Source organism: Pipistrellus kuhlii, unplaced genomic scaffold, assembly GCF_014108245.1.
Source record: "Pipistrellus kuhlii isolate mPipKuh1 unplaced genomic scaffold, mPipKuh1.p scaffold_m20_p_1, whole genome shotgun sequence".
NCBI lineage: Eukaryota > Metazoa > Chordata > Mammalia > Chiroptera > Vespertilionidae > Pipistrellus > Pipistrellus kuhlii.
In genome coordinates this window covers 49433307-49458962 of record NW_023425404.1, presented here as the reverse complement: position 1 = coordinate 49458962, position 25656 = coordinate 49433307, and the positions used below count along the sequence as shown (strand labels likewise).

General features: G+C 39.8%; 2 protein-coding genes across 6 annotated transcripts; both read left to right on the top strand.

Annotated features, from left to right (window-relative positions):
• The first annotated feature begins 5948 nt into the window (after window positions 1-5948).
• Window positions 5949-6831, top strand: LOC118722037 (gem-associated protein 8-like). Its single transcript, XM_036443382.2, has one exon. It carries the CDS (start codon window positions 6024-6026, stop codon window positions 6639-6641), a length of 618 nt encoding a protein of 205 aa, XP_036299275.1. The 5' UTR covers window positions 5949-6023; the 3' UTR covers window positions 6642-6831.
• Window positions 6832-7768: 937 nt separating this feature from the next.
• On the top strand, window positions 7769-25656 carry SPATA5L1 (spermatogenesis associated 5 like 1). 5 transcript variants are annotated; one of them, XM_036443232.2, is made up of 9 exons: window positions 7789-9081; window positions 10248-10433; window positions 14880-15038; window positions 17508-17717; window positions 19616-19840; window positions 21210-21344; window positions 22444-22569; window positions 25304-25394; window positions 25425-25656. In XM_036443232.2, coding segments are annotated over exons 1-9 (2331 nt in total). In that variant the 5' UTR covers window positions 7789-7884; the 3' UTR covers window positions 25427-25656. The 5 variants fall into 5 exon arrangements, with proteins under 5 accessions (XP_045438850.1, XP_036299141.2, XP_036299133.2 ...); XM_036443248.2 differs by lacking the exon at window positions 22444-22569 and having other exon boundaries at window positions 7772-9081; XM_036443240.2 differs by lacking the exons at window positions 25304-25394; window positions 25425-25656 and adding an exon at window positions 23511-23549 and having other exon boundaries at window positions 7783-9081.

The window sequence follows — 25656 nt, the reverse complement described above, 5'->3', positions numbered from 1 at the left end:
CAAAAAACGTTTCAAAGAGAATTAGGGTACCAGTAGAAAATGGCTATATGGTGATGATAGAACATAATCACTAGCCAGATAATAGGAAATATGTATCAGGAAAGTTAGTAGCTTATTATTACAGATTAAAATAATAGTGATCATTGATCATTTACTATATGCCTGTAGTATGCCAAGTGTTCTATGTGAATTTAATCATCATGGTATTGGAGTATAGCAAACAGTAGGAGCTCAATAAATATTTGTTGAGTAAATGAATCTATGAAGTAGGGGTTTCTTGTATCCCTTTTACAAAAGATGAAAATTAGATTTAGAGTCTTACGTTTTGCCTAAGGTCATGTAATTGTTAACTAGTGAATGTAGTTCATATTGGTATACTCAAATTTGATTATAGCACAGCATACAGTGGAGTGGTTCAGAGTGAGAACTTTGGAGCCAGTCAGACCACCTGGTTTTGAATCCTAGCTCTGCCACTTACTAGCTGTGTGACCTTGGGAAAGTTAGTTAACCATTCTGTGCCTCAATTCCTTCATCTGTAAATAAGAAATAATAATTTGAACCTCCCAAGTTTTGGCCGATTAAATGAGATCATACGTGTAAAGCACTTGGAACTGTGCCTGATACAGTATAGCTAATACTGTTTAATAGAGCCTTATATTACCTATCAACAGAGCATCCTGCTTTTCAAAAGAAATTTCTATAAATTATCTCATGATATACTTGTAAGGCAGGCAGTAATAATGACCATTAATATAATAGTATGTTACTTAATCCTCACAACAACCCATTTTATAGGTTATAAGAATCAGGCTTAGGAAGGTTAGATGAATTGCCCAAGATCACACAGCAAGTCAATAGATAGCTCCTGTAAGGAGAATGAAAGATTACAGACAACTAACACACAATGTCAACTCTTAAAATTAGGAGGGATTAGAGGGGAGACAGGAAAACGACTAGTTCCTTAAGGCAAAATGAAGCCATATGCTAAGAGGTGGTTACAAGCTGAGGAAAGCCTGAGGAAGAATCAATGAGTTCTATCTCGAGGTGGTATGTTTGCCTAGATTCCATCCCAATGGTACAAAAGTAGGTCAGACATTGCTTCATGGTAATGAAACACTGAGTTTATTTGAAGTCAGAAAAATTTGAAGGTCTGGGAGTAGCAGAACAACATGAAAAAAGTTTCATAAAAAACACAAAAACTCCACCACAGAAAAATAAAACACTGAAAAATGCCTAGGCATTCATGGCTACTCCCACGCATTTTTGGATGTGGGAATGAAACAGTGACCTTCATTTCAACGGACAAATGAAGTATTCAGTACCAAGATAATGTGAACAATGTGATTATTTTAAAGAAAGTCCCCTTTCTACTTGAGAAGATTCAGAATTTGTATCTTCCCATATCTTCAGTTTTGCTACTTTGGAACCTAGTGCATCAATTTCTTCTGGAGTCAGTCCTCCCATTTTGAGGCAAAAGGGTTGTGAGACCTCTCTTAATTCTCTCTCAGGTCTTATACTCTTCCAGCAAGGCATTGCCAATCAGTGAGAGATATAATGGTGCAGTAAAGATATTTCTGTCTTCTCTGCCTATTCTTGGTGCCTTGGAAAATAGAAATGAAAGATTTTATTCTATTCTTGGAAGGTGTGTAGCAGAGAACTAGAGGAACCTAGGTGAAGTAAGTACAGGGAATTACTATGAATAAACCATTTTCTATGTTGTTTTCCCCATTTCGGTAGATTTGCCTTGTTTCTGGCTCAGTCCCCAAGACCAGATCTTATATAATACGACAGGCCCAGTGCATAAATTCATGCCCTGGGTGAACTCTCTGTTGAGGGGACAATTTGCATATTACCCTTTAATTATATAGAATTAGGTTACTTACTCCTAGACAAGTTTGAGAGTGTGAAAGTTCTAGGATTTGTTATTACAGACTAGAATTCTCAGATCTGGTATAATGTACTGGTATCTCAAATATAATATTCAAACCAGACTTTCTGAGATTCAAGCTCATTGTCCTAAATTCAAACCAAATCTCTGTAATGGAGAAAACAAACATATTTAATTATTAAGCATTTAGTATTTTGCTTAATGTTAGGGAGTGGGAAGCAAAAATTATTAGAAAAGAGTAATACAAATTACTAAATCACTTAAAGATCTCACTGGAGAGATAATACAAAGTCACATTAAATAATTGCCAAACAACAGAAACAGACTGCAACTAGATGTAGAAATGCATAAATATATGCTGGACTTTTTTCTGGCCCAGTTTCACAGATCTTACAATATATAATATTGTGTCCACTCTTAGACAAGTTTGAGCATTTGAAAAACCTAAGATTTAAAAAGGTAGATACAACCAGTCAAAGCACAGCAGATTCCTGGATGGATTAATATAGCAGTAATGTGAGGAGAGACTGGAGAGATGGCATTTAAATAGGAGGCTGCTGCAGGAATTCAGTAAAAGTGATAAGGATTCCTATTGATAGTAGGAAAATGGAAGATGAATGTGTAGATAAGTCAATAGCACATGGGTTTCAAATTGCATGTTACATTCAACCTTAAAATACAGTATTTGAACATCAGCAATGATTATGGTGACAATACTAAATTTTAACAGAATTTTAAAATATATTTTATTGATTTGTTACAGAGAAGAAGGGAGAGGGATAAAGAGTTAGAAACACTGATGAGAGAGAAACATCGATCAGCTACCTCCTGCACAACCCCTTCTGGGGACGTACCCACAACTAAGATACATGCCCTTGACCGGAATTGAACCTGGGACCTTCAGTCCCCAGGCCGAAGCTCTATTCACTGAGCCAAACCAGTTAAGGCTTAACAGAGTTTTATTAAATGCTTGATTTAACTGAACATTTAAGATGTCAAAAGAGGGAGAGATGAATAAGTGGCAGGAAGTGTGGCCTCTATCAGGAGCAAGGCCATCCTCCTTGAAAATTACCCTTGAGGTCTACCCGAGTCTGCCCTGAGTAGCATCTAGTGAGACTGGGAATAACAATATCTAATCCACATAGTCAGACTCTATTCCTAATTTCAATCCAACAAGTATTTATTTATTTATTAAAATATATTTTATTGATTTTCCACAGAGAGGAAAGGAGAGGATAGAGAGCTAGAAACGTCAATGAGAGAGAAACATCGACTAGCTGCCTCCTGTACACTCCCCACCGAGGATGTGCAAACCTGGGACCTTTCAGTCCGCAGACCGATGCTCTATCCACTGAGCCAAACTGGTTTCAGCCCAACAAGTATTTATTAGGCACGACTATACTCCAGCACATTACAGTTCCTTGTAAAGTATACCATAGATACATATTTTTAAGTTAGTTTCTATCTTCAAATAACTACCTATGCAGAGTAATAAAATGTTCATCTTGTTTTTCATGTGTAAAACAATTATAAAAAATAGAACATAAGTGCCAAAGGTATGATAAAGACAAACTGGTTTTCTTTTAATTTCTTAAATACAACAACCCTTTCCTCCTGACTGGTACTCTGACTCCCACCCCAATTCTTCTGCTTGGCTCCCTCCTTGTCATCCTTCAGATTTGAGCTTAAATGTCACTTCCTCAGAGAGGTCTTCCCTGCTTCCCTGTGTAAAGTAGCCCTTTTCTGTTTATTTTTCCTCATAGCAATTTCATCACCTTTAATTACCTGGTTTATTCACCTATTGAGTCCTTTGGTGTCTGACTTCTTCACTAGACTATAAACTCTATGAAGAAAAGAGTTACATTTCTTTTAACCACCATATACTCAGTCTCTGGTACAGTAAGTAGCACAAAGTAGATATTCAATAAACATTTGTTTAATAAATACATGACAGTTATTACTTTTACTAATTCAACAGTTTGAACCAATATCATGGGAGATAATTATCTTAAAAGACTTGACTTCTAAAAAATGATGAAACAAGAACTTTCCTGAAAAACTATAAGAACAGATTGTTAAAATGATGTTTTGTGAAGTAGTCTGCAGGTTATTTATAATTCAGCAAAGATTTATAATGGCTCTATTCACCCACCTTCCCAAATCTCTATGATGTAAAGAATATTTCTGCCTTGGTATATGAGGAAAACTTGAAAGAACAATTTTAACAATGTCCTATCTGCTGAAACCAGTTTGGCTCAATGGATAGAGTGTCAGCTTGGGGACTGAAGGGTCCCGGGTTCGATTCCTGTCAGGGGCATATCCTCAGCGGGAGTTGTGCAGGAGGCAGCTGATCGATGACTCTCTCTCAGCGATGTTTCTATCTATCTCTCTCCCTTCCTCTCTGTACAAAATCAATAATAAATAAATAAATAAATAAAAATTTTTAAAACACAAAAAAACAATATCCTATCTGCTTGGCATATAACGTATCTTTGGCAATAACTCACTTGATATATCTGTATGAACATATTGTGATAAAGCAAATCATTTTCAAGTGTAAATGAATCTCTGTACTTATCTATTGCAATTCATAATCATTGCTACTGTTCAAATATATTAGAGTTGAGCATAACATGAAAATGAAAGCACAAGAAGGATTAGCATTCATAGATCTATTGATGTCTCCTAATATTGGCTTAACCATTTTCTTTAAAATTTTCACAATTATGGTATATTTCACAGCCTGAAATATAATATTTAATATGTAATATTATTGATGTGGAAGGTGCACAAATAATATACAATCATTATTCTAAAAAGAAACAGGTTCCAACTATTTTTTTAAATGTATTTTTATTTATTTTTAATGTATTTTTATTGATATTACAGATCTCTCCCATTTCCCCTTTCTCCCCTCCTCCTCAACTATTTCTTTTGAATTTTAAACTTATTGATAATTAAGAATGTTCATAGTTAATCTAATAGACAGATTGTAACCTTGAATTTAGCCACTGAAATCAAAATAAACTATTCGTTAAATGCATCTCTTTAGGAAAACCTCACAGAAGATTGTTTAGCAAAGCTATTTAAAACAATTAAAGGCTATACTTATTTCCAGGCTAAAGCAAGAGAAATTCAGTTTGTTTGGAGATTGATCTACCACTACATTTTGGATTGGAGGAGAGTCTCATTATGATATTCAATTTAGCAATTAAATTATAACTTTGAAAGTGAGTTCTGCATGGCCTGAGACATGTAGAAACTAATGTGAAAATAAGTAACTATAGAGACAACAGACCATCTCATACACCCAGTGTAAATCTTAGGACAATCTAATAGAAGCCACAATTGAGAATGTTAAACTCAAAAATCCTGTAGCCTCTGGGCTTACTATAATATATGGTTCTGGACTCCCCCTAGTGGTTCAAACTTTTGGTGTTTTAATTGATATTCTTCAGGTCACAGAATCACCAAATTTATTAAAAACAAATTTTAAGAAAGTACTACACATCTCCTATTAGGTTGATTTTCCACAAAGAGAAGACTGTGTTAATGAATGGTACTGTATAATAAATGTGGATATTAAGATAGTTGAAATAATAGTGTTGCTACAATGGTCTGAAGGGACATAATGGATTTCTCTCAGACTGGGAAAGCCAGTTATATTAGGTAGTTCTGCTGAGAGTGTGTGAATAAGAGCTGAAGGCTCTGGAACAGGATTCTTGGTTGCTCTAAGGTGAGAACTGGACCTTTTAGAGAAAGGGTGAAGTGACTATTTCCTATAATGCATATAACATACAAAATATGTTAATCAAGTGTTCATGTTATTGGTAAGGCTTCCGATCAACAAAAGGCTATTAGTTAAGTTTTGGGAGCTGGCAAAAGTTATACAATGATTTTTGACTGTGTCTGTGTGTTGGCATCCTTAACTCTAGTGTTGTTCAGGGTAAACTATTTGCATAAGTAGAAAAACAACAAGTAGAAAAACAACAATCCCCCAGTAACTTAAATACTCTATCTGCAATCTCAATTTTGAAATCTTATAAATTGGGATTGCACAGATCCCACCGCCCAGGATCAGCAAACTACAAGCCCACCAGGATCGGTGCCCATTTGGACTTTCACTGAAGCAGAGATGGTAGCAAAGGCAGCATCATCAGGAACTACCACGCCTTGGTCTTGTCATCCAGTGTACGCAAGATACTGGCAACATTATCACCAAGCAATGGCTTGGATGCGGAGCCACCTGAATGCCTATCGGAAGGCTGTCAAGTCTTATTTCAGTTCTCCATGGTACTTCACTCCGGGAGATCTGCCCCAGAGCTCTCCTGCTAAGAAGGGTGGATCTCCTCAGGCCTTCTGTGACCATCACTTGGCCTCCCAGAGCTCCTGTGGTTATTCACATTCTCCAAGGTCTGGGCACCATCCTCATGACAGCACCAGCGAAGACCATTCTTGGTCCACAGAGGAGGCGACGGAGACCAACTCAGATGCTGGGGAGCAGGACGACCTGAGCAGCATGGAGATCACGGAGGAGCTCCGCCAGTACTTTGCGGAGACAGAGAGGCACAGGGAAGAGCGGCGGCGGCAGCAGCACCTGGACGCGCAGCATCTGGAAGACTATGTGGACGCCGACCACGACCTGTATTACAAGACCGGCCGCTCCATGGAACTCCCCTCCGAGAGCCCCGGCGAGTGGTGCCAGGCCGAGATGAAGCGCCTGTACGGGCCATGGAGGCCACCGTGCAGCTGAGCTTTAACAAATACTTTGACCGGAAGCGGCCCAAGTACTGGCCGGTCATTCCACTGAAGTTCTGAGCCCTGGGCCCCCAGCCATCACCCCTTTCCTCCGGGATTTGCTCCTTCGTCTGGCTCTGTGCATTTTCTCAGGGAAAGGGGGCTTTGTTCTGAGAAATAGCATGTTCACCAAAGTGCCAGTGGGCCTGTCACGGAATGGGGGTGGGGAAGGGGAGGGATAAGGTAATATATCATCCTTTTTAAGCAGCAGGGCGTGTACTGTTGCCTGCATGAGAGATTTTCCTTTGACATAAAATGACCATATCATATGCAAAAACAAAAAAACACACCAAAAATAAATTGGGATTGCAATGAAAGTGGGAAAAATAGAGGTAGAAGGATAAAAACAAGGCTTATTATTTTTTTTTTAATATCCGTAGCTCTTTTTGATGTGGAGAATTTTAAAAGATAGGAAATGTATTCCAGCTGATTATAGTCATCCCTTGTGGCTACAAGAGAGGAAAGGTGGAAAGAGAACAGCAGGGAGTTTAATGTAGACAGGCATCATCACCTCTAACACTGGTATGACTGTGCCCCAAATAGACAATCACGAATCGCATAAATAGAAGAAGTTACAATTAAGTTGTTGTCAAAGAACATTAAAGGGATTAAATCAGGAACCTGAACAGAATGTATTGATGTGCCACAATACGTCAGAGGGCCTGGTTTTCCTTTCTCAAGGGATTTAAAATGCTACCCTGGGCTTCTCTCTTGCTATGCTGGCGTTTGGCGTTTTTGTACACGAAGGGCATGCCCGAACCTTCCAAACAGGCTGGAACCCCGGGGTGTTGAAGGTGCCACGGATGTTATTTCTCGGGTACTTACGTCACCTAAGACATTCGTACCAAAGCACTCCAAAATACTGCGTCCATGGGGACAGGAGAGGTTTCCTCACAAAACTGTCAGCAGTCAGGCTGACGTCCGTTGCGCAGGTGGTGATGCTCCCGGAGAGCCTGGGAGAGAGTAGCTATGCTGGTGGCTGGCTCTCCACACCAGCGAGCCCTTGGACTTGCAACGAGTGAAGTTAGCTTCCGCTGGCTCCCAGACGCCCGTAGCGATTTGTCCGTAGAGCTCTGGAATCGCCAGTATTTCATCAAACCCGACACCACAGCAAACCATTTCTCCCCGGCCCAGAGCATCATCTAACCTCCCGATTGGCCCGTTGGCCTCCACTCAGGGTGGTGACTCTTCCCTGGCGCATGCGCGTCCCCTGCTTCCGGCCGGGTGCGCGGTGCGCCTGCCTTTCCGGCCCGGGTGGAATCCCGACCCCGCTCTCCTCGGCTGTTTCTCCTCCGAGTGCCATGGCTCCCGACTCGGGCCCCCCGCCCGAAGGGCCCACCTTAAAGCTCCTACCCGCAGACGCCCGGGACCGGGGCACCCAGCGCTGTCGCCTGGGCCCGGCGGCCCTCCGCGCCCTGGGCGCGCGCCTGGGCTCCGTGGTGACGATCTCGCTGCCGGACGGCGGCTCCTGCCTCTGCACCGCCTGGCCGCGGCGGGACGGGGCGGACGGGTTCGTGCAGCTGGATGCGCAGTGCGCGAGCCGGGGGTCGGCGGTCGGCACGCCGGGGCCCCGGGGGAGCCTCAGCCTGAGCCGCATCCGCCTGGTGCCCTGCCCGCCCCTCCGGCGCCTCACCGTGTGGCCCGAGCTGCGGGAGCGGGTGGGCGCGCCCTCGGACCCGGACCCGGCCGCGGTGCTGGAGGCGGCGCGCGAGCTGCTGCGGAACCGGCCGGTCTCCCGGGGCCGCGTGCTGGCTGCTCCGCCCGGCGCCCCGGGCCCGGTGGCCGCCCTGCACATCGTCAGCGGGGCCCCCGCCCCGGACCCGGCCGGGCTGGTCACCCCCCACACCCTCGTCAGCCTCAGCGGGGAGCCGCCGGCGGAGCCGCACCCGCAGCCCGAGGTGCCCCTGGGGGGCCTTTCGGAGGCGGCCGACTCGCTGCGGGAGCTCCTCCGCCTGCCGCTCCGCTACCCCGGCACCCTGGCCGCCCTGGGGCTGGCCGTGCCCCGTGGGGTGCTGCTGGCGGGGCCCCCGGGGGTGGGCAAGACACAGTTGGTGCGCGCCGTGGCCCGGGAGGCGGGCGCGGAGCTGCTGGCGGTGAGCGCGCCGGCGCTGCAGGGCGCGCGGCCCGGGGAGACGGAGGAGAACGTGCGGCGGGTGTTCCAGCGCGCCCGGGAGCTGGCCCGCCGCGGGCCCGCCCTCCTCTTCCTGGACGAGGTGGACGCGCTGTGCCCGCGGCGGGGCGGCGCGCACCAGGCCGCCGAGAGCCGCGCGGTGGCCCAGGTGTTGACGCTGCTGGACGGCATCGGCGGGGACCGCGAGGTGGTGGTGGTGGGAGCCACCAACCGGCCCGATGCTCTGGACCCCGCGCTGCGCAGACCTGGGAGGTTTGACCGAGAGGTAAACGGGCCAGGCGGGTTACCCCATTGCCCCTGGAGCCTCGTCCTCTTCTGGCCCCGGTGGGCTTCCCCGAGGCGTTTGCCACTTAGGTTTGGAACTCGGGGAGGCTGGATTGGGCCTCTTGGCAGTGCAAAGAACACATTGGATTTCTGTCTACATATGATGTGCCAGCCAGGACGTGTTTCTCCAGGGTCACCTTGTTCAGAGAAGCAAGGTGCTCGAACATTATTAAGGGAAAGTTTTGTTGTGCAAGTCCTGAAGAATACTAATCCGGTAATACTTTTTAGGGGAAGTAGGTTTGCTTACAAGCGCATTAAACTCTAATAAATTTAGAATGAGAATTTAAAGTAAAAGGCTAGCCTCGAGATGTGTGTGATAAAAGGGTGAAGTCAGGGAGGAACTAAATCGGAGCAGGTTTAAACTCGGATTTATTCCTTGCTTGTGAGGATGCCTGTATCCTACCCTGAGTTGCCAAGGAAGTTTGAGTATTCAAAGCTGACCTGTTTTATTGGCTTCAGTCTTAAATTGATACTTGATTTCTGTTAAATAATTTGAATAGTGTTTAGTTTAAGTGATGTTTGACTTTGTGGTAGGATTCTAAAGAGACAGTTGATAATTGCATATTTTTCGCTTAATTGTTCTGAACTTGAGTGGATTTCATTAACTATACTACTTTCCCAAATCAGATCCATAAAGACTGGGCCCTAGACTATTGTGGTTTATTGTATCACTGACTCCTAGAATTTGGTACAGTCTCAAAAATAACAAATAAAAATTTGTTAAATGACATGTAGTTTTCATTGTGCAACTTTTTAGCCAGTGTTACTCTTCTGGAAAATGATGTTCAGAATCTGAGGTATGCTTAAGAATACATAGTAATAATTCCTAATTTGCTCACTAATTACTGTACATGTTTGTGAGGATATAAAATAATACATTAGCCCGGCCGGGTGGCTCAGTTGGCTTCCCAGACCCAAAAGGTTGTGGGTTTGATCCCTGGGAAGGGTGCACACTGGATGCAACCAGTCAATGTTTCTCTCACACATCCATGTTCTCACCCTCTCCCCCTGCCTCTTTCTCTAAAACCAATAAAAATATCCTGGGTGAATATTAAAAAAATAATGACATTTGAAGCTACAAACATTATTTTCTGCTTTGCATTATAGATTGTCATCGGGACTCCCACACTTAAACAAAGAAAGGCAATTCTACAGGTGATTACTTCAAAGATGCCCATCTCTGACCAACTGGATTTGAGCCTCCTTGCGGAAATGACGGTTGGCTATGTTGGCGCAGACCTGACTGCACTCTGTAGGGATGCTGCCCTGCACGCTTTGCTTCATAGTGAGAAGGTAGGAAACTGATTTATGACCATGTATGTTAATTTTTAAAATTAAAATAAATTACTTTGGGGGATTAAAAAAAAAGTGGTAAGTACATTTTCTTGGGACTTTTGATACCTTCCACAGCTCTTTCTTACACATGTTTTTACATCTGAAACATTTAAGAATATACTCTAGCTATGATGCCCGTTTAGCCTTGAAAACATAAGCGTATATTTCCTACAAACAAGAATTTTAACCAAAATACAGTGATCAAGATGAGGAAATTAACACTGACAACACACTTTTACTAAATATATATCGGCTTTATCCAAATCTCACCAATTGTCTCACATTTCATATAGAGCAAACATTTAAAAGGGAAAACCAAAATACTATTTTTAATCCAGGATTACACACTGCATTTAATTGTCATTATTTTTTAATCTTTTAAAATCCCACCATTCTTCAGTCTTTCTTTTATGACTAACTTTTTAAGAGTACAGGTCAGTTATTCTGTAAAATACTCCTCAGTTTAATGTTTTTTTATAATTTGATTCAGGTTTTGCATTTTTGGCAGAAATATCAAATGATATTGTGTTCTCATTGTATCTATTAGGTAACTGATTTCTTGGATAAGGTGGTATCTCTGAGATGTTTCCGTTGTCATAATACTATTTCCCTTTCTTATTAATAAGTATAGGGGAAAATAACCCTTTCTAACTCAGGAAAAGATTGGGCATTTGTAATTTAAAAAATTTGACTTTGACATTCAAATCTTTAATTCATGACTACCTTTCTTAAAAATATTTAGAATATTAGCTTAAATGCAATAGTCTTGAGAAATTACAGATTGAGAAATCTGTTTACTTTGTATGTAATAAGTAATCCTGACTTTCTAAACCTCTTTAGAAAAAAGTTAATTTCATCATGCTAAGGATTTGGAGACAAAGTTTATAAATCTCTGTTGTAATGGTAATATTGTCCTTTGATCTTATAATTTTTAAAACCCAATTAAACTGTAAAACGATGACTTACCCTAAAGGATCTCTTTACCTAGATAATTTGTATCCTTCCTTATTTCCTTTTCATATACATTTACCCTTACACTGAAGGAGGGGAAGGAGTTACATGAATTTAAGGAGTTATATAAGTTATATTAACTTATCTAAACTCATCTTCTGAGTTTAGAACCAGAACTGCTTGAAGATTTAATGACAAATCCCACGTTTAAAGGTGTATTTTGCCTGTTGAGGGGATGAAGAGAGTTTCAGGGCATGGGAAAGGAGATTTACATTTAGGATTCCTTTGCTTTTGAAGTTCCAGGTTTGACCTTAAGCACCTTGGCTTAGGTGTGCCAGCCAGCCGCTGTCATCCTAGGGTGGAGCCCAGTGCTACTTGAGGAGGGGCCTGCCCAGGCATAGTTACCACAGGTGATGGCTGAGTTCATAAACAACCAGGGGAAGTGGAAGAAAGAAAGGCAAAAAGGAAGAAGGGACAGAGGCATCTGGAGAGGTACTGGCTCCATCTTTTCCTTCTTTCCCCTCCAGGCAGCCATGGGGCTGCTGCTGCCTCTGTCTGTGCCAGGGCAGACCTGGGACACATTAAAGTTGTTCACATTGAAGTTCTTATTAAAAGATGAGAAATATAATTTAACACATGCACATATACATACAGAGGGAAAAGAACCTTATCTGCCTGAGAGGATTATGAGAAGCAAGTGAAATAATGTATACATAAGTGATCTTGAAAAATGATGGGATGCTCAAGTGTCAGTATGTGTTACCTAAAAATTAATTATAATAGTATGCAGGTACCCAGCATCTAATACTGCCAATCAGTTAAAAATTATTTAATAGTGTTCTTCGTAAGAAATTAAACAAGATAAAAAATTGTAAAGAAAGTGAAGATTGCCTAAAATCTTTCCCAGAGATTATAATTATTAATATTTTTTAAGGAATGCTGTTCAGAATTGCTCTATACATATATATTCATTTATATAATCTTACATAAATGGAATAAAATAGTTATTGAAAAATGGGAATTTTTGGACAAGTAAATGTTTAGAATTTGATATAATAGGGCAAGTACTTTAAAAAATACAGATATTACTAATAGAAATATGAGTTTTTAACTCTAACAAAAAACTTGCTTCACTAGAATGATTAAGGAAATTGCTGTCAAAATATAATCTTAGAGTAAATATAGACTTTCTTTGCATAACATAAAACCTAATAGCCAAAAATGAAATGATAGAGAAACAGTCCAGGAGAAAATGGGTATAAGGTGTGAGCAGGATTATAAACGGCCAATGAACATGAAAAATTCTCTTTAAAGACTAGTCTTTTTCAGTTCTTAACTTTCTATTTTGAAATAAATAAAATTTTAGGGAGAGTTGCAAGATAGGTAACTCCTGTTAAGTCTTTTATCCAAATTCACCAGTTTTTAACATTTTACCTAATTAGCTTTATCCTTTTCTCTTTCTCTGCATGTATGTATTTTTTCTGAATCATTTGAGTTGGGTTGCATACATCATAACCCATAATCCCTTAATATTTGAATGTCTGTTTCCTGACAACAAAAGTATTTTCATACAGTAGTATGGTTAAATATAATCATTATATTCTGGAAATTTGATATTGATACAAAATGTTATCAATTCTACAGTCTACGTGCTGATTTTGGAAATTGTTTCAATATCTTTAGCATTTTTTTCTTCAGTAGAGAATTTAATTCAGAATAATATATTACACTTAGTTTTTACTTACTTTTAGTCTTGAACACCTCCATGGCATTTTATTTTTTGAGAGAGATATTTGACTGACATTTTTTAAGGATGCGGGTCAGTGATGTTATAGAATGCCTCTCAGTTTGTGTTTGCCTAATGTTGCTTCATAGATTCAGGTTATGCATGGCTGTTGGGAATACTACTTTACATCATGGTGTGTCCTTCTTTGGGTAGCAATAGATTTCCACCATCCCCATTGGTGATACCACTAAATACCCTGTTTTCCCGAAAATAAGACAGTGTCTTATATTAATTTTTGCTCCCAAAGATGCGCTAGGTCTTATTTTCAGGGGATGTTTTTATTTTCCCATGAAGAAGAATATAGTACACATTTATTGTTTTTTTTAAATATATTTTATTGATTTTTTTACAGAGAGGAAGGGAGAGAGAGAGAGAACTTGAAACGTCGATGAGAAAGAAACATTGACCAGCTGCCTCTTGCACACCCCTACCGGGGATGTGCCCGCAACCAAGGTACATGCCCTTGACCGGAATCAAACCTGGGACCTTTCAGTCAGCAGACCGATGCTCTACCACTGAGCCAAACCAGTTTCAGCGGTACACATTTATTGTTAAATGAAAACAAAGGAAATTTATTACCTGTATACGGTACGGTAGTACGGTGGTTGTCAACACAAACCAGACAAACTGTGAATCCTACAGTAGCAAGAATTTACTCATTTATTCAATGACAGTCATGTCATCATCTTCTGGAACATCATCATAACAATCCAATTCCTGAATTGCCTGGTGAATTTCTTGTGACTCCATTTCTTTCAGAATCAGTGGACCAAATCTCTCATGTTTAGCCTAGGGGGGCCTTATTTTCAGGGGGATGCCTTATATTTCACTCAGAAGGAAACCTGTAAGTAGGTCTTATTTTCGGAGGATGTCTTATTTTCGGGGAAACACGGTAGTGACTGATGTGATCATCCAGTCCAGGTTTTGTCCAGTTTCTCACTATAAAGCTGCTATATTTCCCTTTGCAACTAATACATCTGTGAGGAGACCCTTTGAGGTCATGCAGATATCCTGCTCTTCATCAGACTTTCCCTCCCCTAGATTAGACTCCATTCTTGCTCAAAGAAGCCTTTACTATGATGGTGCCAAAAAGTGATTAAATTTAATTAGCACAATTCTGAGTCTCATTTCCCCTGTCACATTGGGAGAAATTTAAAAGTTTGGTAATGTCCAGTGCCAGAGAGGTTCGGGGAGAACAGCTAAGTATTCATTGGTGCAGCTTTGAGGACAATGTGGTAATAGCTGTCACAACTACAAATGTACACACTCATAAATCCTGTCATTCTGCTTTGAGGAAATTATATAAAATACTTGATATGTGGAAGTGAGGTAGAAAAAAAGGAGTGAGATAGAGTTCTACTAGTTAACATGAAAAGATTTCTAAGTTTTTAAAAAAGTACAAATTAATATGTGTGCTGTGGTCTCCCATTTGTGCTGTTTGAAAGGATATGCTTATTATAAAACATACGAGGAATACACAGGAAACTTGACATCTTCAGGGATGAATGGTTGTGGGGGGAAGGTTCTAGTTTTTTTGTACCGTATATATAAATTTTTTGTACCGTATGTATAAATAAAATTCAAAAGAAGATTAAAAAAAGTAATTCTTCCAAAAATCTCGCCTCACTTTTGGTTTGATTCTGCTTTTTTTTTTGGGTGCTTTTCAGAACCAGGACAGTCCGATGATTGATGAAACAGACTTCCTTGAAGCTTTTAAAAAGATTCAGCCTTCATCGTTTCGAAGTGTCATTGGACTGATGGACATCAAGCCTGTTAGCTGGGAAGAGATTGGTGGCCTTGAAGATGTAAAACTGAAGTTAAAACAGGTGAGATGGAGAATCTGCTGAAGCCAGTAAAATACTAAATGTAATGCCTTTATGAGAAAACACGCTACACTGAAACAGCGCTTGCTACCATCACTATTTTGATCCTCACATTTAAATCCAGTGATCACTTTTCAGTCCTTATGTAATTGGACTTCTATAGGCATCAAATACTATGTTTCATAATTTGCTATTTCATCATTTTATTGTTTTTTTCTTTGAAGAGTTTATAATCTAGAAGAGGGGTCAGCATACTTTTTCTGCAAAGGGCCAGATAGTAAATATTGTGGGCCATACAGTCGCTGTGGCAACCACTCAACTGCCATCGTAGCACAGAAGCAGCCACAGGCAATGCACATTGAGTACTTGTGTTCTGTCAAATTTTATTTACAGACACTGAAATCTTATCATTTTCACATCATAAAATATTCTTTGGATTTATTTTCAAAGCATTAAAAAATATAAAATTGGTTTAGTTCGTGGGCTGTACAAATACATAGGTGGTGGGCCTCACTTTGCCCAGGGACTGGTAAAAGCACAACATTATAATAAACAGTCAGCATGGGCTGGAAGGCTACTTGATACTGGTTTTCACAGTGGATGTGTTGAGGGTCATAGTCTTCAGACCCTCTTGCCTGCATTGCAGGTTCAGAAGTTGATTTTGCCAGCTTATCATCTGGTGATCCTGCCGTAAGGAACTAGGTTTCTCTACACACCCAAAAGCCTGACTTACCAGTATAAGTATCTGTTGTCACTTATTCATCTTAACTAGGAGCTATGGATCTACAGAGTCCATGGGTAAACACATTTGTAATATGCTCTGTTTTTTAATCATCATTGCCACTTAATCTTCACAAAACGTCACAAAAGCTTTTCCTGTTGAAAGCTTTTCAGCTTTGAGAAGTTAAGCTTTCCTTCCTCCCTGCACACTCATTCCCGTGCCTTAAATGTTAGTGATCCACGCTCCCGAGAGTCCTCCTTTTGCATTCTGTGAGTGAGTCCGTGATCTCGATGTCCAAGGCTCCAACTGTCCTCTGAAAACTGTTAGCTCAAAAATCTTTCTATCCTGCAGATGGCCATTCTGATTATCAGAAGTACTTAACTGCCTACCTACCAGATAACTTCCAGGGATCTCACACGTAGCTTGTTCAAAGTCCAGCTCACACCTGAATTCCCTGCCCCAGGGAAGACAGCCAGCCATCCCACCCCCCACATCAGAAACCTGTCTTCTCAATGGTCATGCCCTGCATGCACAGAACTTCCCCGCTGGATTAGAACTTAGTCCCTGTGTAAAATACAGTTAAATTTTATGTTTTAAATCCATCCCTTCCCTATCATCTCCTATGACACATCCAGCCTTATTATTTCTGTAGTCTGAATCAATGCAGGAGAATTTTAATTGGTTTCCCTGCCTCTAGTTTCATTTCCTTCCAGTCACTTGTCATACTGCTTCCTCAGTGTTGCCTAAAACTTTTAAGGCTCATTGTCATCTGACTCCTCCTTGTCAACTCTATTGCTCCTTGCTTCTCCCATCCTTCCCTCTGTTCGTGCTTACTGTTGGTGAGATGAATTAATTGGTTTCGTGTCTCTCTGTATGTACTGTTTCTTCTCCATGGCCTTCTGGCCTGGTTGTTAGTTTACAAGCCTGTCTCCCCAGCTGGGTACAGAGGTCTTGTCTTATGCATCAGTAGTTAAAAGCTTCTGCCCTTGACCTGCACTGCCTATGGTCAGTCTCAGCTCTGCCTCATTAGCAATTAGCTCTGAGAAAGTTACTTAACTTTTCTAAGCCTGGATTTCAAATCTGTAAAATTATGATGATAAAACTATCTACCTACAGGGTAGTGAAGCTTTATTTACTCTCCAGTTAACATTTATTGAGTGCCTACTTTGTGAAGGTGCCATTCTAGGTGCTGGGGATTTAGAGGTAACATTGGCTTATAGTCTAGCAGGAGCAGAATGACAGACCAAACGTGGAAAATAATAATCGAGATAATGCACGAATAAGTGCTCCAAAAGGAAAGGAGGGCAATAGCATAGAATGAGTAGGAGGAGGAGGTCTGCTTTGACTAGAGTGGTTAGGGAAGACTTCTCCAAGGAAATGACATTTGAGCTGAGACCTGAATGATGAAGGGTATCCACATGAAGACCTGAGGGAGAGTACAGGCAGAGAGAATAACAGGGTAAGGCCCTGGGATGGGAAGGAACTGGGGTGTTGGGCTAGTCAGGTTATATAAGGCCTTGTAAGCAGTGGTAGGTACGGAGTTTGGATTGGAATGTATTTTAATTCTGATGGCAAGTCATTGAAGGATTTTATGAAGGCAGTGATGTGACCTGACTTAGATTTTAAGATCCCCAGCTGCTGAGTATGAGTACCTGAGAATTATTGGAGAATTGTTGAAGGAATAGATGCATTTACTGAATTACTTGATCTTTTATTGTCACACTAAAATGACTCTCTTTTTGTGTACTTAGAGCATCGAATGGCCTCTGAAATACCCTCGTGAGTTTGTTAGGATGGGCCTGACCCAGCCCAAGGGAGTTCTCCTGTACGGCCCCCCTGGGTGTGCGAAGACCACCCTCGTGAGGGCCCTGGCCACCAGCTGTCATTGCTCCTTTGTGTCCGTGAGTGGAGCTGATCTCTTTTCACCTTTCGTTGGAGATTCAGAAAAACTCTTGTCTCAGGTTTGTTGGTTTATTTTCCTCCACGTAGTTAAGTTTACTTTTGATTTTCATTTCATGCCTTAAGGATAAACTTTTTAAAAAATGTAAAAGGCTTTTTATTACTAGAGGCCTGGTGCATGAAATTCGTTCAAGGGGCTCGGCCCTTGCAGCCCTGGCTCTGTCCAGAAGGATGTCTGGAAAGTTTTTCGGCTGTCCAGTCTAATTAGCACATTATACTTTTATTATTATAGATCAGAAAAGTTATACATGTTTGTTTATAGAAAATTTAGAAAATATAGAAAAGTATAAATACTTCATAATCCTTCCACCTACATTAACATTTTAGTGAATTTTTTTTGTCTTTTTATTTGCTTGGGCAGAGGATATCGGGTCTAGTAATAATTAATGTCGTTTTTAAACATTCGTTTAAAATCTTGCTTGGCGTTGACTTGTATTGACATAACCTTCAAATAACGTGGTATCTACAGAACGTGTGAAGTGCAATTAACAAGTTTTGCTTGAAAAAGTTTGTGTTTGGTTTGGTTTTTGTTGCAAAACTAGGGCTAAGAAGATGGCGGATGAAGAGCATATTCGGCACTGCATGCTTTACGAGTTCCAATTAGGAAGAAAAGCAAGTGAGGCTGCAAAAAACATCTGTAGTGCTCTTGGTCAAGATGCAGTTAGCGCCAGAAAATGCCAGCGTTGGTTTGAGAAATTTCGCGAGGGAAATTTTTTGTTAGATGACAAGAGTGGTAGAGGCCGTGTGTCCAATTTTGATCAAGAAGCTCTTCAAGCTCTTTTGGTGCAAAATCCTCAAATTACCCAACAAGAGCTTGCAACAACTTTAAATTGTTCACAAAAAACAATTTCCAATCAATTGCGTGCACTTGGCAAAGTCCAAAAGTTTGGAAAATGGGTTCCTCATGAGTTGACCGACAACAACCGTAATCAAAGAGTCACAATTTGCAATTCGCTCCTCTCTCATCAAAACCGTTTGCCGTTTTTAGAGCAAATTGTTACCGGAGATGAAGAATGGGTGCTGTATGTTAATTTGAAAAGGCGGCCTCAATGGTTGGACAAAAATGAGGCTCCGCAGCCCACGCCAAAACCTGACTTGCATGCGAAAAAAGTGATGTTGTGTGTTTGGTGGAATTTTAAAGGAATTCTTCATTATGAACTTTTACCATCTACCCAAACCATTACAGGTGCAGTGTATAGTGCCCAATTGGAAAGGTTAGCCCAAGCTTTAAGAGAAAAAGAACCCGCGCTGATTAATCGGAAGGGCGTAATTCTTCACCACGATAACGCACGACCGCATACTGCAAGAATCACTGCTGAAAAACTGCGCCAGTTGGAATGGGAAGTTCTCCCTCAACCTGCATATTCTCCTGATATTGCCCCTTCCGATTACCATTTGTTTGGTTCTTTGCAAAACTTTCTTCTTGGAAAAAAATTTAATAATGAAGAATGCCTCAAAAATGCATTGACCGAATTTTTTGCATCAAAATCACAAGAATTTTACAACAGAGGGATTAAAATGCTTCCTGAGCGTTGGGCACAAGTAGTAGAAAACAACGGCAACTATATTGTTGATTAAATTTTGTTGTATTGTTTAAATAAATTCGATTTAAAAAAAGTATTAGAAAACGACATTAATTATTACTAGACCTAATATATGGGTATCTTTATTGTGATTTTTTTTTAATGTAACATCACTTTTAAAATTCCATAATACTGAAAATTATTTGAAAACATGATTTTAACCCTTACATAATACTCATTTTTTTAATTTGTTCCCCAATTTTTAGGCATTTAGATCTTCTTTTTACATTGTAAAAATAGTAATGTAAAAGAAAACACATTCATCTGGGTAATGCATCATATATAGCTTTTTAATATTTTTATTTTCCTAACAAAAGGTATTTCGGCAAGCAAGAGCAAACACTCCAGCAATTGTGTTTTTGGATGAAATTGATTCAATTGTGGGTTCGCGATCAGTCAGCAACACAGGATGTAATGTTCAAGAGCGTGTTCTTTCTGTTCTCCTGAATGAATTAGATGGTGTTGGACTGAAAACTATCGAGAGAAGAGGAAGTAAATCAGATCAACAGGGTAAATACAAGGAGCTGAAAAAAAATGAAGAGGTATTTATTAGCCAGATCCCACCAAAACTCCAGGCCCACATTGAACAGATCTACACTAGCTTGTCCCGAGCTGGCTTCATCTCAGGCGGGATTATATCCCTCCCATTAGGCTCTGTTAGGATAGTTACAAGGCTGGTAAACTTGTGTTTTAGCTGGAAAAGGGGAGGTAAATTTGATAGTAACTTAGCTGTATATGAATGTGAATTTTATTTATTGTAAGATTTAGAAGTATAACTTTACACATTGCTAATGGAAAAGGAACTTTCTTCTGTGTGTGTGTGTGTGTGTGTGTCTCCGTCTCCGTCTCCGTGTCTCCTCTATCCCTTTTTAAATTTATTTCTTGTTAAAGCAGATTTTTTTCAATAATCATAGTAATTGAAACTGTTTCCTTGAGGAAGGGATTTCCTTGGTTATAATGAAGTTAAAATGACCTTTAGAAGTTCCCTTCCTCCCTTCTGAATCTTCCCCAGATAGAAGTTGATGTCAATAAATTAATAATCCCTAATAGATCATTTTTCTTGTGTTTTATTCTTTTCTTATTAATACTTATTTTCTGTTTTTAAAACTGTTCCATGGAAAGAGAGCCACTTACAGCTCCTTAGGCCATATGCCACTAGAATTCAAAGGGACCAATAAAGTATTCTCATCAGATTTCATAATGCATGAATTGTTGTATAGTGTCTTATAGGTGTTTATCCAACCTCAGCTAAATACTTGCAGATACAGGGAACTCATTGCTTTGGAAAAATCACATTAGTGTTGAACTACTCTGATTATTCAGTTCAACACATAATTTTGCGTGCTTAGTGTGTAAGGCCACGGCCTGGCTGCTTTTAGGTATTTATCTGTATCCAAGATTTATATACTTGAAGCATAGGTTGCCATATTTCTGCCTCTGGAAAGAAAATTAAAAAGTAAAGTAAATCTCCCTCTTTAAGGATGAGAACCGAGGCGCTTTCATAGCCACATATCTCCATATGTTTGTCATATGCTTCTGTCTTTTGAAGTCATCTATTTAAATATAAACATTCGCTGATGCACAGGTGTCCTCAGATACCAGGTAGATGTTTTCTGCTATGAAGATTTTTCATGCAGAGGTGTTCCTTCATGGTTGGCCACCCCTTCCTCATGGGTACAAGTAGCCCTTGGATTAATCATTTGTTTCTGGGTTATTGAGAAGGTAGTCTGGATAGAAGGTATAAGCATCCCAGTTTATACCTTGATTATTGAGAAGGTAGTCTGGATAGAAGATATAAGCATTCCAATTCCAAGAAAAATATATCGCTATTTAAGAACAAATTTGTAATTTAAAAAAATACATTGAATAATTAACAACTTGTTAACATTATTCCTTGTTGTGTTTCTTCAGGTAGAATTTGAAGAAATTTTTAATCGAAACGTCATGATTGTTGCGGCAACAAATAGACCTGATGTGTTAGATGATGCCTTGTTACGGCCTGGAAGGTTAGATAAGATGATTTATATTCCACCTCCAGATGAAAAGGTAATCATTGTACACACTTGCTCTGTGGGAACATTCTTTTTTTTTATTATTATTAATTTATTTATTGATTATGGTCTCACATAATTGTCCTTATCCCCCTATTCCCATCCCAAACCCCTCCCTACATATGTGCCCAACCCCTTGTTGACCATGGCCACTAGTTAGGCCCATATGCATGCACACAAGTCCTTTGGTTGATCTGTGGGAACATTCTTAACACATCAGTATCTGAATCCTGAGATTGACAGAACTGAATCCCAAACAGGATGTGGGTGTACATGGTATGTGTTGTACACTGGATTCTGCATTCTTCCTGCCTGGTAGCCCCTCATAAATTGTCCTTTCAATCTGCTTTTTTTTGTGGGGGCTGGGGGGGGGGTGGAATTCCGGTGCTATTTTCAGAGAAATATAAACCTAAAAGTAAGGTAGTTACTTCGGTGAGTTTGGTGAGTCTACTTACCATTATTTTGCACCTAGAAAGGAGGAACCCTAAAGTGTTACAAGGATTTTGGAGCTTATATGGGTCAGCATCATTGTTTTACAGTGGAGAAATCAGATTTTGAGATTACATAGTGTATCCACTGCCAAAGAATGAGTGAGTTCTTAACATCCAAGGCTACTGGCAGGGAGTGGTGAAAGACACGGAGAAGGAATTTTTTTCCTTCCTTGGGCCTTTATCAAGTTTTGAAGGGATGAAAAAGTTAAAAAAAAAATGTTTGAAGTCTTATGTTTATAAATTGTGTCTGACAGGTCATGTGTTTACTTTTAAACATATCTGATGGCACTGCTTATACCCAAAAGAGAGATTCATCACGCCTCTTAAAGAGATATGCCTATGGTTGGCTATTTTAAAAATCTATAAAAATACTAAAATTTTATCATATTATTTTTACCATTGTCATATGAGCCATCGATAAGTTAATCGTTTTTACCTCTTCAGAAGTGATTCTTATTGTTTGATTCATACACACACACACACACAAACACACACACACGGTGTGTATGTATAAATAAGGAAACTATAACTTGAAATGTCTTAATATAGTATCTTTCAAACATAAATGTTATAAGTTTACAAGCATATTATATTTTGTTCCAGGGCAGGCTTTCTATTTTGAAAGTCTGTACAAAAAACATGCCAGTGGGGCCTGATGTTTCTTTAGAAAACTTAGCAGCAGAAACCTGTTTTTTCTCTGGAGCTGATCTTGGAAACCTCTGCAAAGAAGTAAGTTAATTAGTGAAGAAATCTATGGTTCAGAACATGTCTTCCTTTATTCAGGTGTTCATTCACTCAGTATTTACTAAAAAACGTCTCTGTGGCAGGCACTGGGCAAGGTGAAACAGACAGATGCAGCCCCTTTCCTTATAGAACTTATGGACTGAGGAGGAGTAAGCAGAGGCAAACTATAATTTTAATTGGCAATTGAAAATATGTAGTGAGTTGGGGGAATTTAGGATGCCATGGAAACATCTAGGAAGAACACTAACCCAGATTGGGTGTCATAGAAGGCTTTCTGAGAGAGGGTATGTGTAAACTGAAATTGGGAGGATGATGAGGGAGTAGCAGGCTAAGGAGGGAAGGGCAGAGGGAATAAAATATGCAGATGATCAGAGATCAGTAATGACATTAAAGAGGTGGACAGTGGCTGGATCACTCAGGTCCTTATAAGCCACATTAAGGCATTTAGACTTTATTTTGAGGGCAAAAGAAGCCATTGTCCAGTGTTCCCTTTCCATGAATATTGTTGTTAATGTTTTAATATTTTAATTTTATTGTTCAACTACAGTTTGCATTTGATATTACTAGTATTTTGTATTAGTTCCAGGTTAGACAATTATACTTTACAAAGTGGTCTTTTCAATATTTCCAGGGCACACCTGGCACCATACATAGTTATTATAATATCATTAACTATATTTTTTGTGCTGTACTTTACATCCTATGACTAATTTGTAACTCTCAATTTGTACTGCTCAATCCCTTCACCTTTTCACCCAGTCCCCCAAAGCCCCTCCCCTCTGGCAACCCTCAGTATGTTCTCTGTATCTGTGAGTCTATTTCAATTTTGTTCATTTATTTTGTTCTTTAGTCTGCATATAAGTGAAATCATATGGTATTTAATCTTTCTCTGCCTGATTTACTTCACTTAATATAATACCCTCTAGGTCCATCCATGTTGTCACAAATAGTAGGATTCTTTTTTATGATTGAGTAATATTCCGCTCTATATGTACACTGCAGCTTTTTATCTACTTGTTTTCTAGATGGGCACTTGGATTGTTCCTTACCTTGGCTATCTGTATCTATAAAAGGCTAATATGCTGTGTCCGACTGGTCGCTGTGACACGCATTGACCACCAGGGGCAGATGATCAGTGCAGGAGCTGTCGTGACACCTGCATTGGCCACTTACAGAGAAATGGCACTGTGGACCCACAAAGCAACCCTCAGCTTCCCCAAAGTGGGACATAGGCCACCACCCTAGAGCCTTCCCACCAAATTGCAGCCTACATTGCCAAGACCCCATGGCGCAAAATGGGCCCACAGCCCCGCCCGGAAACAATGGCTGTGGGTGCTGGGTAATGACATCATGTAACAATGCCTGCCTTCCTCTCCCTAGCTATTAGCCTCCTTGCAATTTCTTCAGCCCAGGAACATGACTTGCTTTACAGCCAGGTGGAAACATTTTACAGTTTTAACCAAATGTCTGTGAAGTGTTTTCCCATGCCTAATGGCATTTGATCCTCACAGAAGTCTTGGAGTAGGTAGATAGGAGAATCCTATTTTCTTTTCACTAGCCAGAAAACAGAGATTTAGAAAGTTTAAAAACTTAACCCGACTGAAAAGAAGAAATGGTGGAACTTGAAGATCACTTCAGGTTTCTCATGGCGCAGAATATAATCAAACACTGTTGTAGTTAAATATTTTACCCTTAGTTCTCCCTGTGTGATCTACAATAATAATCTGCTTCATGTTCATATTTACTGCTGACAATTACCTGAAAGAGAAGTTGGGATGCCTCACTAGGCTGGAAAAAGTTTAGCTAAATCAGAAAGCAAATGTAATTAAACAAGTTTATTCTATATTTATAAAAGGCTGAGTTGACTCGTGCATGCACGATATATAGAAAGCTCATGCTGGCACCAATCACTGTGTGTTTCGATCTGTCATTGTTGATTGTGAATTTGGATGACACTTCTGTTATAGAGAAAAGGCAAATAGCAACATTAAAATATTTCTTCTAATTAATTTCCTTTCATTGTGCACAAATTCGCGCATCGGCCACTAGTTATAAATAACGTTACAAGGGACATAGGGGTGCATATATTCTTTCCATAAACTTCTATAGAAGATGCACAGACCATAAGGATACAGTTCATTGAATTAACATAAAGTGAACACACTTGTATATCCACCAGTATTATTAAGAAATAATATTACCCACTTCCCAGAAACCTTTCGTGGGCCACCCCACTCTCTATCTCTAAGGAAATCACTCCTGAACATTTAGGTTAATGCTATTTTGCTATTGTTGCTATGAACAATCTTGAACATGTCTATTGGTATATATGTGTGTGTATGTGTGTTTCATGTATATATATATCTACAAAGAGGATTGTTGGGCCATGAAGTATGTATTTATCTGTTCCTTTATGGTTAGTGCTGTGTCCTGTTTAGAAACACCTAGTCTGAGGTCAGGAGGGTAGTCTTTCATCTTTATGTATATGGACTCATAATGTATATGTTATTCTGCAACTTTTTTTCTTTTCTTCTTCTTTAAGGCCAGAGTTTAATGTAGAAGAAAAGTTCTAAGAGGACTTTCAATCATTAACTTTTTAGTTTAAGGTTCTTATTGTCATGAATACAGGAATTCTATGAAATACGACAGATTTTTGCATTTAGACTTTATATATTTTAAAACAAAAACGAAGCAAATCATCTCTTATTGTCTCTCATAGGCTGCCTTGCTGGCTCTGCAAGAAGATGGACTAGATGCAACCACAGTGAAACAGGAGCACTTTCTAAAATCACTTAAGACTGTAAAACCATCCTTAACTCACAAGGATTTGACTTTATATAAAAACTTATTTCAGAAACAAGGATTTTCTAACTTAGAGGATATTTAAAAATTACATACCTGCTCAAGGATTAATTGAAATGTGAACTTGCACTATAGTTTGCATCTTCACTTTTAGGGTTTGTATATATGGTATTTCCTGTAAATAAAAAAACCAAACTATCTTTTGCTAGATAAGCTAAGATTCATCTTAGTTCTAAAAGGTATATTAAAATACCATAATTTGGAAAGAAA

Coding starts and splice junctions, on each gene's coding strand:
- LOC118722037 (XM_036443382.2), top strand. CDS start 6,024: ATGGTAGCAAAGGCAGCATCATCAGGAACTACCACGCCTTGGTCTTGT.
- SPATA5L1 (XM_036443227.2), top strand. CDS start 7,885: ATGCGCGTCCCCTGCTTCCGGCCGGGTGCGCGGTGCGCCTGCCTTTCC. Junction 10,434..14,879: donor CTTTGCTTCATAGTGAGAAG/GTAGGAAACTGA, acceptor GGTGCTTTTCAG/AACCAGGACAGTCCGATGAT. Junction 22,570..25,303: donor TTGGAAACCTCTGCAAAGAA/GTAAGTTAATTA, acceptor TGTCTCTCATAG/GCTGCCTTGCTGGCTCTGCA.